At 40.4% G+C, this 21,192-nt stretch overlaps 1 protein-coding gene across 4 annotated transcripts; it reads right to left on the bottom strand.

Annotated features, from left to right (window-relative positions):
* Nucleotides 1-2,170: 2,170 nt before the first annotated feature.
* Nucleotides 2,171-21,053, bottom strand: LOC145491690 (uncharacterized). Of its 4 annotated transcripts, XM_081470939.1 has the most exons (5): nt 20,926-21,053; nt 20,600-20,721; nt 13,494-16,338; nt 13,222-13,312; nt 2,172-8,444 (listed from the first exon to the last, which is right to left on the bottom strand). In XM_081470939.1, exon 5 carries the CDS (start codon nt 8,430-8,432, stop codon nt 4,980-4,982), a length of 3,453 nt encoding a protein of 1,150 aa, XP_081327065.1. In that variant the 5' UTR covers nt 8,433-8,444; nt 13,222-13,312; nt 13,494-16,338; nt 20,600-20,721; nt 20,926-21,053; the 3' UTR covers nt 2,172-4,979. The 4 variants fall into 4 exon arrangements, with proteins under 4 accessions (XP_081327071.1, XP_081327080.1, XP_081327065.1 ...); XM_081470932.1 differs by lacking the exon at nt 13,494-16,338; XM_081470945.1 differs by lacking the exons at nt 13,222-13,312; nt 13,494-16,338 and having other exon boundaries at nt 2,171-8,444.
* Between the last annotated feature and the right edge of the window lie 139 nt (nt 21,054-21,192).

Here is a 21,192-nt window from a genome sequence, read left to right as displayed (position 1 = left end):
GTTGGAAGAGAAGGTATTTCATTCTGTCCGAGGACAAATTATATTTATTGAAGGAGAAGAGCGAAGAGTCTGTTTCGGCAAAAATCATTCGGATTTTGGATATCGTTTCGCTGATGGCCGAGGATTTCGGTTTTCGACGGAAAAAATTTGGTTTGCGCCTTCGAGCGAATAACAAAGAATCTTACATTGTAAGTTGCAGTACTGAAGCTGAGAGAAATGACTGGATAACGGCCGTGCTGACTGCGAAATCTTACAGCTTGGTTGAACACGAATAATTTATACACAGAAAGACTGGATCGAACAGTGCTGTCTACTACAGATACAGTTTGAACCAACGTTTTAACCATGGTTCTTCGTCAAGACGAAACTAAAAATTATTCGACTGAGATCTTGTGAAATTGCTTCAAAATGACAGCTGATTTCCTGGTCAACAACACTTGGGATTTAATTTACGAACCTGAAGACTATTCGCTACTTTGCTGACTTTTCTAATAGCACCGGATATTTGCTGGAACATTCTGCCTTTGTGGCATTGCTGTCTTCGATGAAAGATGTCTCTTTCACTGTCAAAAAATCTTTTAGTGTTAGATAAGAATTTGTAGTTGCGAAATACAGAACTCAAATTATGTCATTAAAAGCTCTTTCTGAAGATGAGACCCTTAGAGTGATGCTCTATTCTGCCGTGTAGTTGGTAGAGGGGATTTTGATGCGCGCACCACAGATAGAAATAAAATGGTTTATGGTTTCCTTTTGGATCTTCCAATAATTCTTGAAATCCCATTTTTTTTAAATAGTAATAATTAAAAATTGCTCTCAAGTGAAAACATTCTTCGAAGAAGATTATCGTAATGCCATAATTATATTTCCTTGGGCAGTGACCATTGAAGCATAGAAAAATTTGCGAAAAAAAGGTATTGATCAGATGTAAGGAAAAATTGAACAATGATATTTGAAAGTTAAATTGTAGTTCCAGATAATGAAATGCCTTTTTGTCGGCGACACCAAAGATGACCGGCAGGGGCCTTTTTGTTTTTAGCTCTTCCCGAAGTGGAAAACACACATCACTGTTTTTCATTTCAAACCACTGATCGAGAAAGGGCTCTCTTTTATACATAGAGGCGCATTAATAAGAAAGATCTCGTATGGGAAATTACACATTCAACGCAAGCTTTCCCTGATGTTAAAATAGCAGTCCTTAATGTAAAACTGGACTCTTCCGTAATCTTTTTCTGAACATGTTTGAGTTAATAAAGAACTAACATCTTCAGACGCCTTTTTAAAACATTGGTGTTTTCCCTTTTTGTTAAAAAACCCCCGAACTTCATGCTGGGATGTGTGACAAAATTTTGCATCCTCCCACGCAAAACACGCTGCGTCAGCGGGCTGTTGTTTTCGTCCTTTTCTGAAATTATACATTTCCACAAGCCTTGAAAATTTTGCGCGCTGTCAGAGCCCGATTGATTAAGAAAACCAATTGCACTACTTCGGTTTTATTAGTACAAGGAAAACGACGAAACTGTTCCGGTTTTCTTCCAGTAATCTATCTTGCAAATATAGTTAATACGCTTGTTCTTAAAATAGATTAAATAAAAGACACTGAGCAGAACTTCCGTGAAAGTTATCACCTCTGCCTCCAGTTATATTTCGTAACGATTTTTCGTCAAAAAGAAAAAAAGATCCAACCATATTATGAAGCATAACGTTTTAGAGTGACGGCATGTCCAAATCTGATTTTTACACTGGTTGTCTTGTTTCGTGTGTATTTAAGCTGGCAATTTTCTATTTTTGTCAACAATGCAAGCGCTGGTCTTGATGAAATTTCTTTTAAAAACAAAGTTATCAACAGCTGCATTGACAAATTTGTTCCTTCACATTTATTCGTTCCTGTAGCGGAGAAGCAACCAGATCTTTATTTCATTCTTTTAAAAAAGATATATATAGGGGTGCTCAGTTGATAGAAAAATAAATATTTCATTTAGATACGCTTCTGAATAACTTATCAGCGAGGCAAAATTTTAATTCTTTGCTTCTGTTTTGGGACAACGACATCGCTGTTGGTTGTTATGCCGACCTAAACAGATCATAAGTTACCGCAAACGATAAGGAAGGCATAACATTGATGGCCTGCCCATTAAGTCTATGCAAAACAGTGCCGGCACTACAATCCGGCTTTTTAACCCAAAAAAGAAGATTTGAGTTAAGTTGAATAAATTGATCGGGGTGAATAATCAGTTTTTGGTTGAGTTCACTTGAGGATGTCCTATTCTCACATCAACAGTCTCAACATGGACACTTAGTTATTCCTTTTTGAGGACGTCTGGTGCCAAGGGCTTTCTCGTCCCCAGACGTGTCTCAGAGCCGAGGGGGCCTAAGCACGAGGAAAAGGTGACTCTGGAGACAAATTAATTTTTCTTCAATGTTTGCTGTCATGGATGCCAAGCGCGCGACAGTGTTTATTATTTTGTGTCACCTTTCACTCATCTTCGCGAGTGGAAGCAGTGCCTGAACGTATACCCTTGATACATAAGGGAGTGGGAACCGTTTAGTTTTTGGGGAGGGGGAGGGAGACTGGTGGGATTTGATAGTAATACAATGACCCCCCTCTGATTTACTGTTTTTTGATGTAACCAAACCTGTGTAGCTGGTAGGGTTAAGTGATGTTGCTCGGTACATGACAAAGTAGGGATGACCCAGGTGCCTAGCCAGGATTTTTCAAGGGGGGTTGGTCACACTGTGTCAAAATGAGGGTATTCACTAGATTGTCATGTCGTTTTCGCCCCCTGTTGTAGGTTGTTTGCTTAAAAAAGACTTACAACAGCGGCTCACTAGACTTGCCACAAGTCGACCTCATGAATTTCAGGGTAGAATATGTTAGGCCGCGAGGCGACCGTTTATAAGGTCGCGAAGCGGCCGAGCGAGCGTGGCGATAGTTGTTGAGAATCGCCTCCGGACTTCCAGTTTAACTTTAAGATCTAAAATGTACTGTAACTGTTGTTCAGAACAGTCGTCTCCCTGATCTTTCATCAGGGAAATAAACGGAACCACCACCAAGACGATGGAGTTGCTATTCGCATGATCTCCATTCAAACAATCAAACGCATACGGAGCTAGCTCGAAAGTCAAACTTTTCCCAGCTCCGGTTGGTGCAGAAGCAAACACATCTCTTCCAGACAGATATGCTTTCACTGTTTTCTTCTGGTAGTCACGCAATACATGCTATCCCATGGCCTTTGAAGCTTCGTTAATAGCTTTCGCAATCGACCCCGTATTGAATTTAACCGCAAGTCACGTTTCGTTGCGCAAAATTTGACAATTCGGTCCCCAAGGGGTATCCAGGGGACCTCTGATTGGTTGAAGCGCAGCGACCCGTTTTTGGGTCGCTAAAATTGGCGGCAATCAAGCAGGAAAAGTCCTTCGTCCGGCGGGTACTGAATAAACAAGACGAAGGACTTTTCAGAAAGTCTAGGGGCTCACAGCACCGCAGGACTCCCCCACCCCCCTAACTAGCTACGCCCCCGTGCCCGTGGTAATTCTCCCAGGAGAAATTCAAATCTTCGAAACCTCAAAAACGCTATTTTAGGCATTCTGGTAGAATTTTTCTTGCACGGCATATTTGAGTTGAGTTGAGTTCTATATGTTCGGCAGCCCAGCACTACTTCATTCAAAATCATCTCATTGATTTATTTCATCTTGAGAAAAGTCATGTGTAATGGAATTTCTAAGACGCAATTAAACTATGCACGAAAATACACGAAGATACCACTACAAGATCTGAAAAGGTCTGATTCACAATAGGCCAATTTCGAGTTTAGCCCTAGGCCTGAAAGACATAAAACAAAAGAAATTGTTATTCATCTTTCAACCTCAATGTACTTTCTTTTGTGTTATTCTTCTAAGTCTAGGAGTCAGGTTAGAATTCTAATTAGATAACCTGGCGAGAGTTCATCCCCAGGCTCTCTCTGCATGCTACCCTCGATGACAAACCTAACAAAATACATCGCACACATAAAAAGAGCCTGGAAACAAATTCCATTGATTTCTAGCTAACAGTTCGGAGTAGACAGATTATAGTAATTACGTATTTGTGCACATATTAACGTTATATCTAAGACGTGAAACACTGCAAAACACAGAATCATGTCAAGACCATAAGATGAAGACTCTTTTGGATAGAAGTAAATGTTGATTTATGAATATAATTTCACTCTTTAAAATGAGTCTAGTGGAGTAGTACTAGACTGACCCATGAACTGATTTTCCAAATTTAAAGCCCAATATTTAAATCTTGATCCAAACTGAAAAATCCAAAAATATCATCATGTTTTGTTTTTCTTTTTTGTTGTTCTTCTTGTTTTTACAGAATATATCTTAAATATATTAACCAGTAACTATCTAAAAAATGATTTCCTGATCGGTGAAATTTAAATGCTACCGATAAGAATCATTCCTATCTCAATAATTAATCTTGATAATCATAACACCCCAAACACTTGTTTGATACTCAAAGTTCCCTGAGCTAACTACCTTTCATAGTTGAGCGTTATACACATGTGGCGATAGGAAACAACGAACTACATTGTACAGCGTTTAATACACCTCAGAACAAGTCAGAAACAATTTGCACCCTGTTCTTGGACAGCGGTTGTCCATGGAAGGTTGCCTTGTAATATGAGCAGTTCTTACAAATGACGTGCTGACGTCACCACGTTCGGAAATGTACGAGAGTGCTCGTCCCTGATTGGCCAATGTTCATCGTAAATTATTCGGGAAGGCGACGACCATTGGCCACAGTCCCAGTAATCGCTAAGTTGACAGAATGAGTACTTGATGAAATGAACTTTTAAACGGTTGAAATTTAAGGTTTCTTTCAGGAGCTTGTGTTATGTTATGGTACTCTAAACAAAGTTTAAAACAAGAAAGTGAATAGAAACGACGAACAACTAAACCTCGACCTTTCCCGTGAACGTCGAAATCCTTTCCTACACGTAAGACTCGTAAGAGTAGAGTGGCCGGGCGCTTTTAGCAAACGCGAGTTCAACATCCGTGGTTTTAGCTTCATCCTTCTTGGCAGTCTTCCACCATAACGGCCTCAAACCATTCAATACCACAAACAGCAATCCCAGTACATCTGCCAGAACAGCCATCCACAGCATGGCCTTCCCTACCAGTGCTGCAATGACTATGCCCAGCTTAAGAACGACGGACAACGAGATGTTTTCTGCCATAATAAGACGACAGTATCGCCCAAGTTCCACCAGCTCTGGTATTTTAGCCAAGTTGTTACTCATCAATGCCACATCTGCCGCCTCCACTGCTAAAGCTGTCCCTCCAGCGCCCATTGCAATCCCGATATTCGCCGCGGCCAGAGCTGGACCATCGTTGACACCATCACCCACCATACCCACAATGCTTTTCTTGCTGCTACGTGATCTGACTGTAATGTAGCGGCGACGTGAACAGCGACTAGGTAAGAAACGCCTTGTGGATTCCTGATCATCGTAAAGCACCTCGCACTCAGTCTCTTGCGTCCCATCCTGTCTCTCCTTGATCCACGATAGTTTGTCCTGCGGTTTCATCTCGGCAATACACTCGTCCAGGCCTAATTTACTCTTCACGGCCAAGGCTGTGCGCGAGTTGTCCCCTGTGATCATGGCAGTCTGGATGCGAACCCTTCGCAGCCGATCAAGAGCAGCAAGACTGTTGGGTCTGATGGTGTCAGCAAGAGCTATCATCATAGCCAGCTTACCGTCTACACACACGAAGATCACGGTTTTGCTTTCGTTGCTCCAAGTGATGTATTTGTTCTCCATGTATGTGTTCAGCTCTTTGCCGCAAATGCGATGAAGGAATTCAAAGTTCCCAATCTGGACAAGATGACCATCCACGACACCGGCAATACCTAGCCCTTCGCGAAGTTTGAAACGTGACACTTCCGGTAAAGTAACACTTTGTGACTTGACCATTTCCGCAACACAACCCGCAAATTCATTAACTATGGCGGCCGCCAGAGGATGACTGGATTTGCTTTCAAGTGCGGCAGCTAGGCGTAACGTAGCTCGTTCATGCACACCAAAGGCACATACAATATCGACGACCTGAAACTTCCCTTCGGTCAGAGTTCCAGTTTTATCAAAGGCAAGAACTTTTAGCTGAGCCAGAGTCTCAAGGTGGACTCCTCCTTTAATCAGAGCTCCTTTCCGTGCAGCCGCAGTAATGCTACAGACAATAGCAATCGGGGTGGACATGACCAGTGCGCAGGGACACGCTATGACCAGAAGAACGAGCGCTCGTCGACCCCATTCTATAAGCTCTTGTGAGTAAGTTCCCACACCTGCAGCACCAAGGATGGCTGGAATAACGAACACTAATGCGGCTAATATGACCACTGCTGGAGTATAATACTTTGCAAACCGGTTTATGGCAACTTCGGTCCTTGCTGAACCAGTTTGGGCTTCTTGGACTAGTTGTGCCACCTTGGAGACTGTAGAGGTGGTCGAGTCAGATGTAGTCTTCACCTCTAGGTATCCATTTTGATTGACTGTTCCACTAGAGACCTTAGAACCCACTGTTTTTTCAACAGGAACAGATTCGCCTGAAACAGAACTCTCGTCTACAGCAGCTCTCCCCTTCACGACCTCGCCATCCAGTGGAATAAGTTCTCCTGGTCTAATGGCGATAGCCGTTCCTATGGTAACTTCTTTCACTGGGACACATTCGCCGGTACTAGCCAATATCGCCACTTGAGGTGCTTTGAGCATTAGCCCCGAGAGAGTCCGCTGAACTTTGTACATGCAAAACTCCTGCAGTGCTTCGGCGAAGGAAAATATGTACACTACAGCGGCGCCCTCGAGCCACTCCCGAATGGCCAGCGTTCCTGCTATGGCAATGAGAATGAGCATATTGATGTCAACACTGCAGGTCTTGATGGAGACATATGCTTTCATCAGCACTGGGGCAATGCCAAAGACAATTTCTGCAATTGCCACCCACTGATACCAGGACGTCTCAGCAAAGAATGCTACAACGCCTACCATTAAAAGAATGGTTTGGATCAAAAGGTAAACTAAAAGCAACGACAAGGAAGGAGGCATCTTTTCACTGTCCTTTCCATGCTGGCGAGATCCGCTTTCCATGATGCTCGCTCCCAGGTGCACGCGGTTGAGTGTATTGACCAACTCGGTGGCTGACGTCACTTCCGGGTCGTGACGAACGTATACAACGCGACCGATGACATTGACTGCGATTGACACGACGCCTTCCAATGGCTCTAGGGAGTCTTGAACGAGCATACTTTCCATCGGACAGCAGATGTTCTGGACTCGCAGTTTGGTTGTCCTTTCGCGTACAACTGGTTTCGTCCCGCCAGCGCTGTCACTTTCCGGAAGACTTCGCGGTGATGTGGGAGGGGTGGTCGGGTAAAAACCGCTGCAGTCGGTCATTGAGATTCTGCTTCCGGATTTACTCTGAGGGAAAAAGTCTTCAATTGATATGGTGAGCAGATGTTTCTCGCAGCAGGAATTTGCAGATAACTTGCTCGTGGATCCATTACAGCGTTTACTGTCACAGCACCTGTCTTCGTGTGGCGAACAGCTGAAGGTTATAGCTGGATTGCGTGACTGACATTTACCATCAGGGAGTTTGCCCTGACCACAAGGACTCTGACAAGAGTTTCCGGTATCACAGCAAGTAGAAACTGAGCTTGCAGCAGCTGAACTGGACGGTCTCCCAGTGTCCTCATCTGGACAGTTGCATGTTGACTGACAAGGACTGCAGCAGTCATCTCTGCATATCTCTTCACAGCAGTCAGGGGGGGTTCTTCTCAAAGGATCAGCTGCCTCACTCGTCTCACTGCGTGACGTTTCGTTTCCGGAACAACAGACTCCACATGAAGGCGATTCCAAAGCGGCAGCATCCTGACCTCGTGGCCGCGATGATTTGTCGCAGCATACATCTTCTTTCTGTTGCTGTGTCTTTTCCGGAGAGTTGCACTCGCTTGGCTGAAATCTACCTCTTTCTTCTTCGTCAATAATTTCAGAGCAGCAATTGCTTTTGCAGCTCGACTCATCGCGACAAGGGTCAGTCGCCTCGTCACATGGCTGTCTCGCGCAAGAAGAAGGGTTTGTGCTGGGTTGGTTTTCTCCACTACACACACCTTTCCCACTGTCGAAAGAACTGCTGGACTGTTTTGCACAAGGAGCTGGAGGGCATGGGTCGGTCTGCTTTTTCTCATTACAATCATTTTCCCAACTGTCGAAACAACGTTTCTTTGATGGACAGATATCTGTCGGATTTGCGATGCCATACCATTTCACAGTTGGCGAGAAATAATTAAAATCTTCGGAGTCTTCGTCGCCATGGTAACAATCGACGCATGCACACGAGTCTTCTGGTAATTCATCTGAGCAGCAGTCACAATGATGTTCCTGGCACATGGTTGGTTACCACTGTTGAAAAAAGATTACAAAAAAAAATGGTTTTAAAAAGAAAGTGGGTTTAAAAATTAGACTAGTGAGACCATCTCAGATAGTGCAGAGCGCAATTGATAGCTCTGGTACAGTAGTCCCATAAGTACTCACCCCTACTCGGTTCACTTCCGGTTTGTGTCTACCTTGGTAGTCTGCTACGGCTTTTCCCCTTTGCAGTGTGTATGTTTCAAGGTTGTATTTTCATTCAAGGTCCAAACATTACGCACAAATTAATTACTACTGGTGCTTTAAGTTGATTTTCGTTCATTTTAAATTCAACAATACGCTGAAGCAGCAAACGTGACAATTTAGCTCTTCACGCCAACTTTGTAACTTGATACTTTTGTTTTCCTCGCAAAGCCATGTAATATGAAACCCCTGTTTTCTCCAAAACATACGGAAGATGTCCTTGTTTTTTGGAGATAAATGAAAGAAAGTTAAATATCTAATGTAGTGATGAGGAAACGGAACACAGACGATGTTTTACTAAAAATGCAAATTTTTACCGATGAAAAAGAACTAATTTAATTATCAGATAGTCACGAAATACCACTTTCTTTTTCTGTTGCCACCTTTGTTGTTAACAATAAAACAATTCAAAATTAACACACAACGATATTGATGGCTGAGAAGCTTTTCAACGAAAAGTATTGAAGATAAACAGCGCTACTTGGCCGATATGAATGAGTCTCCTCAAAGACTGATTAAATTAATTTGCGCTTTCATTAGGTGCCACGGCGTCTGCAGCAATATTTGAGCATTTTCCTAGTCTCTTTTGTTACAAATTCACAATTTGCGGAGTATTAACGCCACTAACTTGAGAACTTTTTGGTCTCTCTTACAGACACAATTAAGGCAAGAAATAAACAAGTCGCTAAGGAGAAGCAATATATTTGAACTCTGACAAGCACACTATTGTAGATTGAAAACAGCAGATGATATTTGTTGAACCGACCTGTTTGTAACTCTAAAAGCTACGCAGCCACAGTAACGTTTCACTTTTGCAATAAAAAGGGACAACTGGCGCTACCTGAAAAATAACTGCCGTCCTTGGTCACATGACACGATATATATAATACTGCGTGTAAAGATAGTGTATAACACTAACAATGCTAGAACGCATGCGTCTTACATGTTGAGCTCTACCATAAGGAAAACCACTCAACATTTGGGCGTGATTCCGTATGCAATGTATCCTTCACCTAATATAGAAGCCACGACCGCTAACTAATCTACGCATGCGTTTAGGGCAAATTAGTTTTGTTCTAAGGAGAATGGTACCACAAGGAGAGCAAGGGGTTACCTGAAACAAATATATAGCTTTGCGATGTTCAAAGTTAAGCGACGGCGATGGAATGTGTTTTACGTAGAGTACACATGTACCTTTCCCACCCTACTCCCATTACTTCCTTGGCTCTAGACTAATTAATTAATTGAAATTAATTAATTAAACAAACATTAAAGTTTACACCTTAGTGCCATAGCGCCATAGCGCCTTAGTTCCTTAGCGGCAGGCAACCCCCATAACCATCCCAATAGTGCACTCTGCACTAAAAACGGACTGTTGTCTTGGCATAACTAAGGACTACTGTGATATACGTTTATAACCAAGCTCCATGTCCGAACTGTGGCCTCTACTTTCCCGCTGTATGGGGAGGGGTCCGCTGTCTAGGGGGGAGGGGGGAGGGAAAAGCGAATCCTTCTCTGATGGAGAAAAAATCTGTAGATAATTAAAATTATTGTTTCACTCTAAAAAATACCCGAGAGGAAAAGTGGTGTCTACAAGTGAACACATCTCCTACTAGGAAACTAAGATTAATAAAATAATGAACCTTAACACCAGGTCGAATTCAGAGTTAGATTACAGAAAATGATCCAAAAGTCAGCTACCCCGGGGTAGCACTCCAACCTCCAACCTCGTTCCTTCCCTTATAAACATTGTCGAATACCCGCGCCCTTGGATAAGCGACTAAAAATCGGAAAGAGTTACACCGCATTTATGGCTTTGTCTTCTCGAGGCGACAAGGAAAGAGGTACTAACTCCAAATCCAAAGCGAAGATCGAAACCTAAAACCCGCGCCTTGCAAACCACTTATAGACACTTCGGTGTTGCATGACATATTGCCGAGCCATATAAGGGGAGATGAGCGGAATATTACATGCCACGTCGAGTAATACGGATAAAATACCCACGTTATATTTAATTTTGCATTTAGATTCTCAAAGAACCGCAACAAGTTGATCTCGATTTAAGAAGTGCAACTTGTACTAGTATAAATCTATTAGCGTTCTATCACGAATGTCGTTCTCTTATTGGTTACACCACTCACGGTCTATTTTATTGAAGGTGGTGAATACGCTGTGGCTAAATGACCGGCAGCCCGTTGAATAACCTAACAGTGTGCGCTTGCTAACAAAATGGTGGCCGATTCTTTGCGTTTTCGAAGTGTCTGAGAAGAGGATTACGATAAATTTGAACAACTAGCAGATTCTTAGATTATTCGCTCTCGATTTCTATGCGTGATGCAATTTTCGAACGTTTATTACATCAATGACGAAGCGAAATATAGCAGTGGGTAATTTGCTGACGTATCATGGCAAGGAACAATTTTCTGTCCTTTTCTGATTCTCTGACCCCTCTGAACAACGTTCCCCTTGATTACAGTGCGTAACACAAAGTTCAAAGTGAAATAATTAGTTGTGGATCGAAAGCAAAGAATAGGGAAGACTAGTCGATGGTAACGCTACCTTTGTGTAAATCGTAAAAGATACCGCGACACCATGAAAACAAATCATCGCTGAACATGGCTCTTTTCATCCTTGTAACTACAAAATAAATGACCTACCACTATGAGAATCATACCTTTGTGTCGTTTCGGTTTTCCTCACACTGATCAAGTGTGCAACACGCGAAGAAATGGGCTTGTGAAAGACAGATTGGTGAAAGAACAAGCCTCGTCATTGGTCCATTTCCGTAACGCAATCCTCGATAATTTTTAGCAGCTGAACGAATGTCTTTCTGTAGCTAATTTCCATGAATTTTGATGTTTATTTATACAAGGCGGCTCGAAACAGAAACTCTTTAATAATTGATTTGCATACATGTGTACCTGCAGTGGCGTTTTCAAATCTTGTATAAAGAGAGAGAGAATTTACCTCGACCCAAACACTACTTACATATTTTCGACAAAAAGCTAAATTAAATTCGCGTCATTTGCAAATCAGGAAACCCCAATAAAATCGATCTGACTTCTTTGCATATTGGAGGACAGTCATTTACTATGATTAAGAAAAGAAAAATTTCCTTGCCTTAAGTGTAGCAGACAAAATGTTTGAAAATTCGGTTGTCAGTATCAGAGACATTTCTGAATTCTCGCCAACGACGCAAAGGAAACTCTTGGAAATGTTATGGTGCTTTATCTAGCGAGATAAGATTTATCTCGGCTTTGAAAACAAGACAAGCGTCCTAAAAAAATTTCAATGTTGGCGAAATTTCAAGTCCAAGCATGCGGACCGCACAAGTAAAACAACACTGAGCGATAAATCTTGACTGTAAACATCACGTTGCTGTGATACGGAGCTGTGCAGGCGATCATTCGTTTCCCTTCCAAGAGGTTTTCATAACGATGTACTGCCAAATTCTCAAAACTAACCAGAATATAAATGTATGGTAACAAGTCAGGAGAGTTAACATTTCCAGCTTTACATTAAAATGGTTTTCTCCGCTGAGCCAAACTTCACTTTATCCCTCTATAAATTATAACGCTTTAAATATTTTCTTTTAATATTAGCTGAAGGATTACAATGGTAGACACAACAATTACAACAATTTTCTTTCTTATCTTCTCAACACCCTGACAAATTTTGGCAAACCTTGGCGGAAATTTCCCAAAGACCGTGAACGTATGAAAACATCATGGAACCATAGTGCAGCACACTTCTTTCGACATTTTCTCTTGTGTAAATGCTAAAAAGACTGTTTGCGCGGCGAAGGGATGTGTGCAAAATGATTACAACAACAGTAACCTCTGACATTGGGCTATTGACTGTAACCTTCAAAATCTAGCAGCCTTCAATACATGCATCCTTGTGCGAAATTAGAAAAAACAAACAAATAGGAAATCCGTGACGTTCCACACACGTTCCAGACTTTCCAGTGCTTGTTATATAAAGTATCAATGAAACCATATTTACGAGGGATTTATGGTGTGAAAAAAAAAAAAGACCTTCGTAATCCGTTTAATATTTCAACACGTTTTCTGTTGTAATTCTACAAATTCGAACTAGCTTTCTGATGTGGATAAATAAACAACACCCACGTCCTAATAACTAACATGTAGAGAGAATAACAGTAGTCTTCTTAGAAGTCACTGAACGTTCAAGCTTTTGCGGAATGCATTGAGCTAAACAAATTACCCACACACACAAAAAAATAAGAGTTTGGAACTTATATGTTAAAGACTCGCTTTGGGCTTGCCGTGGTATGGCGACCGTGCGCTCTTTGTAACAGCGCCTACCAGAAGAACCCAGAATTTAAGAATGTTGCACACGAATACGTTCAAAACAGGTCCGTTAAAAACGCACAGAATTAAACCTTTGACTAGCAATACAGCGACAGCAACAGACGATGGGTTTAAATAAGTAATTAATTGAAGAGCCGTCTTCGATCGCCGAACGATCAATTACAACATTAGCGTGTACCGTGCACTAATCGACTGATTAGTGCTTAAAAACAAGACTTTGTGATATTACTTACAAATCAATCGCTGCCTTGATAAAACTGTCGACGAAAGCACGCAGGCTGGGTCAGTCTCCTTTGCTGCAATTGGAAATCACCCAAGGTGTGGCTGGTGTGAAAGAAAGGAGAGACATTTGAAACACGTCCGAGAGCGGGTGACCAACTCGCCGTCGTGTTGAATTTTCATAAGACAGAAAACATGAATTTTAAAATACGTTATGTGCAGGAAAATTGTAGAAAACCACAACCTTCACAAGTCTGAAACTAGAAGATTAAGCGTCTCAACTCACAAATAATTAGCACAAAGCAAAGAAGCAATAATTTAGATGCCCCTACACCTTCAATCTCCAGGTCGCTTAGCGCATCACAAAACACAACCCAAGCCAAGATCACTAGCTTTTGAAACAACTCTGAGGAATGCAAATTTGTGCAGTCAACCGGCTCCAACAGGAATGTAAATGCAAACTGCTCTGTTTAAATATGGTTCACTCACAATGGACACTTGCGTCATTTTGAAGAGACTTGTCAATCATTTGAAATCAATAAAAAAAAAACTGGTTTAGAGAGAAACATCCAAAATTATCAGCTTTACAAAGCCGATTATCTTTACTAAACCACGATCTGCTTCATCTAAAAGAATAACAAGAAGTCTGTCACATTCTTTTAAACTCGTGAGAAACCTTCCTTATCTTACACTTCTAAAGAAGCAATGATGAATATATTACATGTAAACAGATGACTGCAAAAAAAAAAAAATAATTAAAAACGTAGAAATTGAACTACTTTGGAACTATACTCGTGTATTTCTGAATTAAATATATCCTTCCTAAAGTCAAAGCTTAGGTAATGCAATGTTTCCCTTGGGTATAAAGTCCGGCACACACCAGGGGAGCATGTTGCGTGAAACATGTAGCGAGGTCATGATGGAGGGCCAATTTTCCACGAGTGGAATGCCTGTTTTTGCAAAAAAAATTTCTCTTGCATGAAATTCAGCTGGTTTGAATTCGTGCGCCATGAAGCAGGGACGAAATGACAACAATTTTAATGTTGCAATGTGTGCACTGCTCGTTCAAACTGTGTCCGCTTTATCACATTTTTATGCCAAAATACAGGGGGTTTCTCTCAGCTTCAGGTGCCCGCAACAAGTCCCCTTGTGTGTGACGACCTTTACCACTGAAATGACAGCAATCAAACAATATTATTATGACGCAGCGTAAGATGTTTTAAACTTTTTTGACTAAGGACAAAACCCAAGCGTTAAACAATATAAATGTTCAAAGCTGTTACTGACAAGTACTTTCGCGAAGGAACTTTTGAGTCTGTGGATGATACCCTAGTGCGTGACCATTCAAATGAAAGCTAATGAACTGTACTTTCATGTGGAGCTGCTTATTATAGTATACTAACTGTTCAAGTTGGCTTACTTTTCTTTTCATGGCCCAGCTACTTCCTTAGCATGCATGCAGTGTCTCTTTCAAATAACTTGTTACATTGCCAATTTATTTTATCTGTCAGTAAATTTATTTTATTTGTCAATAAAGATTTCACTGGAAACAAGTATTTAGTAACTGTTGGAAAAAAATCAGCTTGTATTCTTTTACTAGTACAACAGTTCGTCTACAATGTAGTTTTTATGTACTGCATAATAAACGTGCTTTTATGAATCAACAAGAGCTTTTGTATCAAAATTTTCAAAATTTCAGACTTATAGTATTTCCCACTTCACAAGACATTTATTTTCCTACTTAATGAAGTTTCCTAACCGTAGGTTGCCTTGCTTCAGGATAACCGTCTATAATCAGATAAATTTATCCTATTCAGGGAGGAGTAGAAATACTCCTAGTCACTATATGCTAGTAATGGAAACTGGAGATACCGGTAAGTGCCAGCCTGATGGGCCACTGGGCACGAACATTATTCCAACTTACTAAGACATTTGTTACACAAAGAAACCAAGAAAAAACCCATGACGGGTCTTATAAAAACAAAGAAAGATGAGCTCCATTTGAGATGATCATTGAGAGTACACAGAATGGTGGTGAAATGTTTGCTAAAGAAATATTTCAACCAAGATAAAAGCATTTGCACATTTGTCTCTAAAGTCAATTTAGCCCATAAAACCACACATTCCTATGATTTGTATTACCAACTAAAAGGCCATTTCTGAGTTGCCTTTGCCTCAGTTTAAAACATGTCCTCATTCAAAACTTTTCATACAAAAATGATTTTGATGCACATGAAAGTGTACATGCAGGTGGAAAACACTTTTATAGGGCATTCCTACTCACTTGGTCAGTAGCCAAGCAAATTTACTGGAACAACAGAAAGTGTCAGGGGCAGATTTAGGGAAGATGGATTGGGTGGCTAGCCACGTAGTCAGCCTGTGAGCATAACAGCAGAATAATGCCCTAAAATTAAGGTGGCTCCCTGTAGTTTTACGATTGCACGCAGTAAGGATGAAAGCTCAAGTAATCTGCATGCGCTTGAAGGAAAACATCAGTGTTTTTTGATATTTTATGGCGTCAAAATGAACATAAAAAGCACAACTGACAGTGAATTTTCCTGCATTTCCTACAGTGAAATTCCATAAAATTTGGCAGACTGGTAGTAAATGTTTTACTTTAGTTGGAGCTTGTTTTTCAGGGAAATCTATAAGACCAGTGTTTTTGTCAGCAGTAAAAGACATAAATTTGCAAAAATTGAAGAAAACTGCTGTACAAACCCTTTTTCATTCATGTTTAAAATTCATATCCTGCAGGATGCGATGTGCTGTAAAAATTTTGGAAGATTTCACTGAAGGAAATTCAAGAAAATCACAAATAAAGCCATAAAAAAAGTAAAAAACACATTAGTTGGGGCATTTATAATTCAAGACTAAAACCCAAAATTTTAACAGAGACTATAGTAAAACAAATTTAATCATTGCTTATTACATGTAATAAGTTTGTGAGGTAGGTAGCATTATAGGTTGAAGGTACCCATTTATACACCTGGGTGGAGAGAGGCACTGTGAGAGTAAAGTGTCTGGCCTAAGAACACGACATGATGTCCCCAGCCAGGGCTCGAACCTGGACTGCTTGATCTGGAGTCGAGCGCACTGACCATGAGGCCACCGTGCCTCTAAGTTTGAGAGGACTGGGTGTAAAAAAAAAAAATGCAAAATCAGCATTCAAAACATAACACTTGCGTGTGCAACACCATAAATGATTACACTATGGAGCCACCTCGAGTCAATCAGAGTTATATCATTGCATCGGCTAAAACACAAGCCATGCAATAAAATATGAAAGTGACTATATGAATTTTGTAGACTTGAACTGCAGGTGAAAGACCATCACAGTTATGTGTATGTAACTAATAAGCAGTTTTATCCTAACCTCAAATGAAAACCAGTAAAAACCAATAAAATTCACAGAGGACCCGAACTCTATATCAGCAGTAAAAATAAATGTACTGTTATTTATCTGTGTTCCTGTGTCTTTTTTTAGTCATTTAGAAGGGATTTAAATGAAGCGAAGACGGTTTACATTTCAAATATTATCTTGTCTGCTGTTTTGTAAATGTGACGCTACGTCTCAAGTTTCCATTACCGTCCTTAACTATTTTAATAGTTCGGGGAGAGAAAGGAGAAAAGAGATAAGGGATGAAACTAAAATGAGGTCAGTTTTATTTTGGTGTCTAATTCTTTTGTTGCTGAACATAATCGGTTAGAATTTCACCTCTCGATTGATTAAACAATTGATATTCAGGTGAAAATGAATTTGTTTATTTGGGCGCCTTTTTTCAGCTCATTTTCGAGTTGTTTTTAGATGCAGCTTTTCATCCCATCTGTGACTACACTTGACTTGACTGGAAGCGCTTTTAAATTTTTGAGCATGAGCTTCATCAAAATGGTCCTATTCTTCTCTTGACAGACTCTTTTGTTTACCTTTGACAGCCACGTGCATTAGAAATAAACAGGGTCCGGTTGATCAAAACTGCAATTAGTGCTAATCAGGGATTAAATTGCTTAACGGACAATTAAAATTTAATCTGCAATTAGATTGCATTGCTCAAAGCCCGATTAGCATTAGTCAAACTCTAATTGGTAGGTTAAATTTAATACACCTCTGGAGGAGGATTAACTCCCTAATCTGCCGATTAAACTTGAACAAAAATGTCCAGCTTGTTGTTTCATCTCCCTCATGTTGGACAAATGTTATCGAGATAATCATAACATACTCGCTTATAGTGGGCAAGAGTTTCGGACTCATTAGAGATTCGGGAGAGCATCCATTGAATACATCACAAAGCTCATAGAGGCAGATTTGCGGAGAAAACGAAGCGTGGCCATGCTCTTGAACCAATAAACCAAAGTGCTGCTAGCACTAAGATTTCATGCTAATGGCAATTTTCTTCAAGTTATCGGCAATACAGTTGGAGTAAACAAGGCCACAGTTTCACTGGCAGTTTATTTGCCAGGGAGGCCATTTGAAAACAAAAGTTTCGCGCAATTCTATGACGTTAAATAGCGTAAGAATACATTATAATCAATGAAAATAACCCACTTTACCCTTAATCACAGATTAGTTAATCGGTGGATTAATCTCCTTTTGAACAACTGTTTTCTAATCCCCAATTAGCTAACCCACGATTTGGAAATTTAATCGACAATTAGGCTTAATCAGAGGTTAGTTTAACTGCAGTTTTGAACGACCCGGCCCAGAACGTACCGCACAGACTACCTGGTCTTCGCGTGAGATAAATCTCCAGTTAGGTATAAATCTTCGAAAAAAACCAAATATCAATGCAAAATGGGAAAATATTCACTATTTGGTTCACTGATTTACTTTTTGATAACTGCGGCCAGGAGCCGTGAAAACATAGGGATTTCCTGGCTAAAATATGTTTATGTTTTGTTTAACTGGAAAAGTTGGAAAACGAAACAGAAAAATGAAAAATATATGTCGGCTCACCACTACGCAAAGCTGAAATTGCTCCGTTCTGTTGCTGAAAGATTTGCAAAATTCATTGTGAAAATTGCAGTCAAGGCCGGGCTGCTGTCCATTGTCTTGTGTTTACTTGTACATATCCATGCAAGGATCCACGCAGGCTGGTCACCTCAACTGTAGTCACAGACTAGACGAAAGCTCTCAGCAAGTTTCACCCCTTCTCTCTTTTCTCTAACGTGCTGCCACTCCCCCGATGAGAATTAATAGTTAACAATGATAATGGAAACTTGAGATGTAATCGGAGTGTCACATTTACAAAGCGGCAGACAAGATAACATTTGAAATGTAAACCGCCTTCGCTTCATTCAAATCCCTTCTAAACGAATAAAAAAACTCAAGAACACAGGTAAATAACAGCACATTTATTTTTACTGCTAATGTAGTGTTCGGGTCCCCTGTGTAAAATACAATCTTATTTCTGTATTCACTTAAAAGTTCTCAGTTTTCATTTAAATGTCTACATACTGCACGCTTCCCAAGGTCAAGCATTCTATAGTCTCAGAGCAGCCAGGGAAAATGTTTGCTCACCTAATAAAGTTTAAGTTGATCTTTTTCAGGAGATTGAGCAGAGCTCGGCTTTGCGACTGCTGGGGTAGCCAATGCAACCAAACTTTTTTCATTGGCGCCTAACTCCTTATGCTTTTGCTGGCAACTCTCTACCCAGGTGTGTAAATGGGTAGTGGTGCACTTAATGTTGTGGGTAACCCTGCAATGGACTGGCATCCCTTCCAGGTAAGGTAAAGTCTGCATACGAGCCAAGTGGCCCACCAGGCCAGAGCTTATCCCGGTTTCTGTAGCATGAAGCAACTAGGAGTATTTCTACTCCCCCCTGGATGGGATGCTAGTCCATCGCAGGGTTACCCCCAGCATTAAGTTCGTCGGTACCCATTTATACACCTGGGTGGAGAGAGGCGCTGTGAGAGTAAAGTGTCTTTCCCAAGAACACAACACAATGTCCCTGGCCTGGGCTCGAATCCGGACCGCTCGATCCGGAAAGGAGTACACTAACTATGAGGCCACCGCACCTCCACAATCCCATCCAGGGGGGAGTAAAAATACTCCTAGTCACTTCATGCTACAGAACCTGGGATAAGTTCTGGTCTGGTGAGCCAGTTGGCCCGTATGCAGATTTTACCCTTTTACCTTACTTTAATGTGACATTGGAAGACAGACATATAGATTGCACATTAACGAATATTTTTGTTTCTAATTTACATAAAAAAAGACAGATTCCATGTTGCTGTGCATATCTTCAGTAATAAATCATGGAAGTTATCATATGTAGAGGACATTACATGGCTGCGTGGAGATATGAAATTCACCTTCAGGTGTTGAAAAATATTTCAGGAGTGAGCGCAGTGAATGAGTGAAATATTTTTCCACACATCGAGAGAAACTTGTATCTCCAAGTCACCATGTAATTTTCTTTTTATTGTATAAAATTCTCACAATACACAACAACATTTTGGTGATTTTCCGAAGACTTCCAGGACCACTTTCCGAAGGTAATTTTCCAAAGATTCTCCAAAATTTGTCCAAAGGCCAAACAAACATTTCCGAACATTTTCCAAAGATTTCCGAAGTTTTCCGAAGATTTCCGAAGAAGATATGAATATGTTTGGCCAGATCATACACCAACAAATTTAAGAGCAGTTAAAGGGACAAAAATGTTATCAAAACTGAAATCCTCACATGTGGGATATCATTTTTGTCAATTTGTTAACACTCGTTATACCACTAACTATTACATTTAACAAATTGATGTCAGTTTTTTATGCGTCTGTCCTCTTATTGATGATAAATTGTGTCATAACATTGTCAAAGTGGCTGTGGAACCACGAGCCGCAAGCAAGTGGTTCCACAGTAAACTTTGACAATGTTATGACGCAATTTATCATCAATAAGAGAATGCATAAAAAACTGACATCAGTTTGTTTTTACAATAACAAGACCCCAAAATGGTCAAATGCCGGAAATAAATGAGGGGAAAAGACGACGTAAACTTGCCTTAAACAAAGATAAGTGAATTTTGTTCAAAATGACATGAATGTTGTCAATAGTTCTTCTTGCTTTTTGATTGGCTACTTAGAAAAGTCACTAAAATTCCATTGGTTAAAAAGTTGACAGTTTGACAGCTGAAAGTTGAACTTGAAATCTTTCATAAATTAAAATTGTATCTGTCTGTACAAAGTGAGCCGATCAGCACGCAAGATTTTAGACAGTTATTGTAAAAACTATAATTAATATAATACATGCCACACAACAAAATTAAAATTACGCCAATACGAAAGCTATCATCTCACTCTATCAAATAAAATATCACTTCAGAAAAATACAACTTATCTATATATCACTTCATGATCATGACTACAAGAGGAGGTAATTTGGAAAATATTTTAACTCACCTCTATAAACAAGAGCTTTGTCTGATCACTGTTAACAGCTATTGAGTCAAATGAATACGAGAGTCCAACAAGGTTCCAGTCGCCACTTAGCGGACAACAAAGCCCGGCCTGAAGCTGCTGAACTGAAAGCGGTACAATAAACAAATCTTGAACGTAAACGTATGGTTATTTAGACTTAATAATTCGATGAAGCTTTGTATGCAGCTGATTCCCTGATTTTGAAACGACAAATCACTAACAAAGCTGTAACAAGCAAATTTAAGAGTGCTTGTGATGTGCACGTAAATAAAAACTGCAAATACAAGAAAACATAAAAAAACAAATACCTTTACTTCCAACGAAGATTTCAAGATAGAAGCGTCGACGCTGAGAAATCTCAAATTTGAGCCACACGTGAGAGTCACACGTCTTAGCCCGTACACGTCGGTCTACACGTCTAAACTGCGAACTCATTCAATGAGCCCGCGATTATTCAGTGATAAAATTGCGCAGTAGGCAGGTGGTGTGAGCTGATGTAAGGATCCACGCGCGATGGCCAAAAGTTATAAAACGTAAAAAAATAACCAAAAAAGTAACCCTTTCTTCATTTTACA

This window comes from Orbicella franksi, chromosome 1 (assembly GCF_964199315.1).
Source record: "Orbicella franksi chromosome 1, jaOrbFran1.1, whole genome shotgun sequence".
NCBI classification, from domain to species: Eukaryota; Metazoa; Cnidaria; class Anthozoa; order Scleractinia; family Merulinidae; genus Orbicella; species Orbicella franksi.
The sequence above is the reverse complement of the archived record's forward strand: the minus strand, read 5'-3'. Positions and strand labels throughout refer to the sequence as shown.

What these genes read in the sequence shown, in the direction of transcription:
- LOC145491690 (XM_081470945.1), bottom strand. Translation starts at nt 8,432, where the DNA reads ATGTGCCAGGAACATCATTGTGACTGCTGCTCAGATGAATTACCAGAA.